Below are 6,219 nucleotides of genomic sequence, written 5' to 3'. Positions count from 1 at the left end.
ATAAAAAGCACACAATTAAAATCCTAAAAAAATAAAAAGCACACAATTAAAATCCTAAAAAAATAAAAGTACACAATTTTAATAATTTCATCCGCCAAAATTTGCCCAAATGTGCTCAATTAGATCCTGTTGGAGTTGGGTGTGGGCACTAGAGTCGCGTGTCCTTGCACGAATAGATAAACGTTCTTGTAATATTTGACGCATTTGTTCAAAAGGATCCATTAGTTTGATTAAATTTGGGAGAAGGAAAGCAAAGTTGATTTGAGATGAAAATTGGGGTGGAAATAGAGAGGAATAGATGTGTGTTTGTGATTGAAATGAGTATGAAATAGGAGTATTTATAGAGTAAATAAAAATAAAAAAAATACAAAACGGATATAAAAAAAACGGTCACATTACCGTTGCAAAAAAAAAATTTATTAAATTCAAATTTTTAAAAAAAAATTGAATTATTGCGTCACCGGGACGAAGCCCACTCGCGGGGCAGCGAGTGGGCTTCACGCGTCGAATGGGAGGCCGCCACGTCGCCTCGGCGCGTGGCGGAACGTTTCGTTCCGCGTTCCTCCGGAACGGAACGCGACACGGCATAGGAACGGCATGGGCACGGAATGGCGACGGAACGGAGCCTGTAACGCGTGCCGCCGCGGAACCGTTCCGCCGGAACGGCATAGGAACCGCATCGGCACAGCGTTGCGGGTGCCCTTACGACGTTTCAAATACAGTACTCATAAAGATATTTATACAATGGATAAATGCTCCCGCATTTGTTGCAATTAATTTTTACTTAAATATGGCCTGTGTTGAGTACTCCTATTATAATATTATTATTATTATAAAAATAAATTGTGTTGAGCATCTATTAATAAATGATTCTATAACGCATTCCGAGCGGCACAAATTACTAAAAACAAATGAATTAAATTTGATTGATTTGAAAGGGCTATATAGCAAATCACTTTCCCAAAATTGTGTAACGAAAATGACCTGAAAAAGATGTTTGTACATATAAAGGTCCAAATTCCGAACCTCCACATTTTATAAACTGAGTTTAAATCAGAGTTATTACTACTAGCTAGTGCTAATTAAAATTAATTTAAGTAATTATGGTTTTAAACCATATATGCTATGTAACATTAGTATAAAAATATCAGAAAAAATCTATATTCAACATATTTATGATTTGTGAGTACCGGCCAATTTTTATCACATGTTTATCACATTGCATTTTGCCTCGTATATAATGTCCTTGAAACATTATAACCTGGTTGTTATATAGTTTTATGAAATTCTTGATACAGTTAATAACGAGGCCCCTATACTACGAATAAAACCGCATCCATTTAATTTAAATTTTATATACATCTTAAAAAAATCTGTGAAATAAATGTAATAAGTGAGGAGATAAAGTGGTAATACTATTGGTAGAGTGAACCGGAATCAATCTTACATCATTGCTTGTTGCCTCTAATAAGATATGAAACTACAAAATATATTATGTATAATTACATGCAAATCGGAATCCAAAGACGTTTTAAGTGGGCCCCATTCTATAATTAAGTAGGACATTGCTCTAAATCAAATTCGTACGAAACTAAAAAAATGCAGAAAGTGAGAAAAAAAAATAATGCTAGTCAAGAAAGAAAGAGAGAGAGGAGATGGGGAGACAGTGAGAGAGTCAGTAGAGTTTGTCATCTCTCTTCCCACATCCTTGTCCACCGAATAGCCTCCTGAGAATCAGAAAAACCCACCATTCTCTTTAGTGTTTTCTGCTTCTTTATTCCGTTCCACACCTAAAACAGGAAAAAGTTTAAAGCTTGCACACGCCAAATGCATTTTTTTTCTTCATTAAGGGAGGAAACTTTTGAATTTACATTACGTCTGTTTACACCGGAGTAGATCTCTCAATGCTTCAGGTACCTTATTTTCACCGCATTTTTTCTAGCAGCTCTAATCACATCTGTCTGAGTAATTTGTTTTTCAATTAATGTTTAACGTTACTACTTCTTTCATTTCTTCTAAAAATGGATTTCCTAGAGCTGTATATGTGATATTAATATATTTCTTTTTTTGTGAATTTTTTAATTTCCATATGAAGATAGGGTAAATTGCGAAATGGGTGATTTTTCTTCTTATCTTGTGAAGTTGATGTTTCGCAAAAATGAAAGGAGCAATCTTTTTGATAAATAAATAACTATTTTTGGCAGGATGGGCATTAGTTCTGAATCTGATGCTGCGGAATGATAGGGTTGTAAGCTTATCTTATTTCGGGTTGTTGATGCTGGCCGAGGTGGTGAATGTTCTCACCGATTAGCTGGTAAAGATTCGGAGGTTTAGTTTTTCCTTTACGCTCTTGAGAGATGGAGCTCTTTGATTTTCTAATTTGAAGCATCCTCCATTGATGAGTCGTTGCACATTGATCTGTTGCAACTAGCAAGTGATGGATTCTTTCTGTGGAAATCGTGAAATAATGGAGGTGAAGGATGAAGGGAGTGCAACTCGGAAACCTCAAGCATTTTGTCAATCAAACAGAGATCAGAAGCCTCCCATCATTAGAAAAGGACCGAACAAGATGTTGGAAGATGATATCAATAAGCTTTTTGAAGCAGTCAATCTCAGATCATCAAAGAGTCTTGATCTTTCAGATGTGAGGAGAAATGCCTCGAAGAAGCCGATGAGGGGTGGTGGTTGTCATTCTCCTGGAATCGGATTCTCTGGGCCCGTCTCTTTGAAACAAGCTCTTAGGGGATTATGCATTTCTCAGGCAGCAGAGGTGGCTGCCATGAAACGGTTGTCGCTGCCAGCATCTCCTAGGGTCTCGGAAGCTGGGAAAATTGCGAATATGTACAGGTCTGTTGGTATTGAAACCGGTGAATCTAGCTGCTCTTCTGTTGAAAGTGAGGCGCGAAGAATAGAAATAACTCTGACTCCAGAGCAGAGTGCTCCGTGTTCTCCTGAAACCTTGCTACCGTCGCCAAAAGATTCTGTGTTAACATCAACATCCCGTGGTCCTAATTTGCCTCCCTGTTTTGATGTTAAAGCAACTGGAAAGGCCAAACAACATAAGTCACAGGACTCTGGCCATCCACTGGATGAATGTGATGATGTAGGAAAGTCTCGTGTTGAAGAATATACTGGCGTATGTTCTGCCAGTACGCTGCCTCGGAAGGTTCAAGATAATGTGGCTCTGAATCAGAGTGCTCGTGCTTCTCCTGTTCGACCTGCTGCTGTAGTTTTGGTGAGTGCAGAGTCTAACATCGCGCATAATAAAGTAATACCCGTTTCAGAAGTTGATATCCAGAAATCAGGAGTAGGCCAACTGGGAGAAGACTGCTGTTCAGTTTCTGTTCTGCCCCATGGTGATGCTCATGATAATCATCTAAAGCAAGACCTGAAAATTTCTGTCTCGAGCAAAGCTGCGAATGTCCTTTGCAAGGAAGTTCCCGCTTCCTTGAAAGTAGTTGAAAAAGCAGTACCAAAGGTGAGACGGAAGTCTAGGCTACAGTCTTCATCCAGTGCGGTCAAAGGAAAGAAAGATGTGAATTCCATGAGAAGCACGTCTCGTACAGTGAAGCCAGTTGGCAGAAACAAGAACCTCATCATAAAGAAATCAAAGAAGGTAGTGATATATACTGATGGAAGTTTGAAAGGATCTAGTGAAGTAGAAGCTGCTCAGGATCGTAGTTCGGAGCAAGAAATCTGCCAGAGGTGTCAGTGTTCTTTGAGGCATACGAGTAAGGATCCCTTGGGTAGTGGTGTTCAGCCTTCTACAGCTAGCAGAGATCTTGATGCGGACAAACTAGTTTCAATTCCAACTGGTTGGGTGAATAAAGATACATCTGTTGTTAAAAGTATCATGGTTGCCAAACAAGGTGAAAAACAGGATCTCTCTCGGAGCTCGAAGAGCAGTAATTATGATTTCAGTAGTACCACCACAAGCCTTAGTGAGGAGAGCAATCCAAGTGGGTCAACTTGCAATAATAAGCCACACATGTCGAAGGATATTAGGTGGGAATCAATCAACCATGTAAGAAAGAAGTATGGTTTTCTAGGACTGAATCACTTCACCCTACTGAAAAAACTTGGTTCTGGAGATATTGGTTCGGTGTATCTTGCGGAATTGATAAGAACAGACTGCCTTTTTGCGATAAAGGTAATTGATAACGAGTTCTTAGCAAAAAGGAAAAAGATGCCTCGAGCTCAAACTGAAAGAGAAATTCTCAGAATGCTGGATCATCCGTTTCTTCCGACACTTTACGCGCAGTTTACATCGGATAATTTATCATGTTTAGTCATGGAGTTTTGTCCTGGTGGAGATCTACATGTCCTCAGGCAGAAGCAACCTGGACGATATTTTCCTGAACAGGCCGCGAGGTATGGTAATTAAAGTCCATAATTATTTTTATGCTTTTAGCGCCACAAAAAAAATATTGCATTTACTTGAAACAATATGAGGAATTCTCTGGCTTTGAAGAGGCTGTGAAATGTTCTAGAAATTGATTGATTTACATTTGAACATAACAAGGTAGAAGTCTAGGTATGGAGTATAACTTAACTATAAAACCTTCACAGCTTTGGGATTGAGATTCAAGACTTGATGCTTTGAGTTACTATTAGATAGTACATCATATGTAAAGTATATCTACCTTAAATATATCACTAATTTAGTTTTCTGGTCTTCTCCTTTAGGGTTCTGTTACATCCTTTGCCCCAATTGTACTTGACCCACATTTTTATTCGAAATGATTGTCATTATGAACTGATTGATGTTTGTGACCGATCCAAAATTGTGAACTGCTCTAGCTTTGGTGTCTGTACTGAATACTGATAGAGGAGATAGTGATGCAAATATAGATTGCATGATTCTGTTTTTAATAGACATTTGATATGTAGCAGAGAAGAAGAATCAGTGAAACCATTTGAATCATCTTTATAAGTGAGGAGAATCATAACACACATGGGTCAATTTGGATTAATTTGCTGTTTGTGAGATGAGTTCTGCTCTACTATACTCTTTGCTCATAGTTACTTTTTTACAGATTCTATGTTGCTGAGGTCCTCCTTGCACTCGAGTATTTGCACATGCTCGGCATCGTGTACAGAGATCTAAAACCAGAGAACATCCTGGTCCGCGAGGATGGTCACATCATGCTAACGGATTTCGACCTGTCCCTGAGATGCTCCGTAAACCCCACTCTCGTAAAATCATCTTCGTTAGTACTGGAGCCTCCTAGGATCTCTGGTCCTTGTGCAGGATCCAACTGCATTGATCCATTCTGCGCGGGGCCTTCATGTCAAGTGTCGTGCTTTAGCCCCAGGCTAAACGCTGCTGCTAGAGCAAGGAAGCTAAAAGCTGATGCTGCATACCAAGCTAGATTGCTACCCCAGCTCGTAGCTGAGCCAACAGAGGCGCGATCCAACTCCTTTGTTGGCACACACGAGTACTTGGCACCCGAGATCATCAAGGGAGAGGGGCATGGCAGTGCTGTAGACTGGTGGACATTCGGTGTCTTCCTGTACGAGCTTCTGTATGGGAAGACGCCGTTCAAGGGCACTGGGAATGACGAGACGTTATCCAACGTGGTAATGCATAACCTCAGATTTCCCGATTCCCCCATTGTTAGTTTTCAGGCGAGGGATCTGATCAGAAGGCTGCTGGTGAAGGAGCCCGAGAATCGGCTTGGTACGGAGACTGGAGCTGCCGAGATCAAACGCCACCCGTTCTTCGATGGCCTGAACTGGGCTCTGATACGCTGTGCCACCCCTCCTCAAATACCGGAGTTCTTTGAAGATGGGAATCCGCAACCAGCGCCTACGCAGCACGCCGGAGACCATCTGGAGTTCGACTTGTTCTGAAACAAAGGGTGGTTTAACCCTGCATTAGTTGTCTTGTAAGATATACACCACAAAATACTGTCTAAGAAAGTTGGTGAGGGAGATTCCACTGTGTGAGATTGGCTTATAGATCTAAACGAGATGAGTCGAGATCATTTTGAGGTTGAATGCTATTAAGATTATAAATATTCCATCTTTCAAAAACAAATATACCACTGAAGTTAGTCGGCTTTAATAAGTATAGTTTGCCGTATTTGAATGGCAACATACAGTTTTGGTAAGCCAGCTTCTGCCAAAATTATTACTCTTTTTATTAGTCTTAGAAGGCATTTTACTTGATTTAAAACAACAGCATTTCTCAATATTTAATAATCAGGATCTTCTTTT

At 40.0% G+C, this 6,219-nt stretch overlaps 1 protein-coding gene across 1 annotated transcript; it reads left to right on the top strand.

The window, feature by feature from the left end:
• Positions 1-1,597: 1,597 nt before the first annotated feature.
• Positions 1,598-6,040, top strand: LOC121765457 (serine/threonine-protein kinase D6PKL2-like). Its single transcript, XM_042161626.1, has 3 exons — positions 1,598-1,913; positions 2,205-4,371; positions 5,037-6,040. Exons 2-3 carry the CDS (start codon positions 2,438-2,440, stop codon positions 5,851-5,853), a joined length of 2,751 nt encoding a protein of 916 aa, XP_042017560.1. The 5' UTR covers positions 1,598-1,913; positions 2,205-2,437; the 3' UTR covers positions 5,854-6,040.
• Positions 6,041-6,219: the final 179 nt, after the last annotated feature.

This window comes from Salvia splendens, chromosome 14 (genome assembly GCF_004379255.2).
Source record: "Salvia splendens isolate huo1 chromosome 14, SspV2, whole genome shotgun sequence".
Lineage (NCBI taxonomy): Eukaryota > Viridiplantae > Streptophyta > Magnoliopsida > Lamiales > Lamiaceae > Salvia > Salvia splendens.
Note: the sequence above shows the minus strand (reverse complement) of the source record. Positions and strands in the feature narration are given on the sequence as shown.

Bases quoted from the DNA above. Each gene is read 5' to 3' on its own strand.
- LOC121765457 (XM_042161626.1), top strand. From the start codon at position 2,438: ATGGATTCTTTCTGTGGAAATCGTGAAATAATGGAGGTGAAGGATGAA. The intron at 4,372-5,036 runs GTATGGTAATTA...ACTTTTTTACAG, and splicing joins TTTCCTGAACAGGCCGCGAG to ATTCTATGTTGCTGAGGTCC.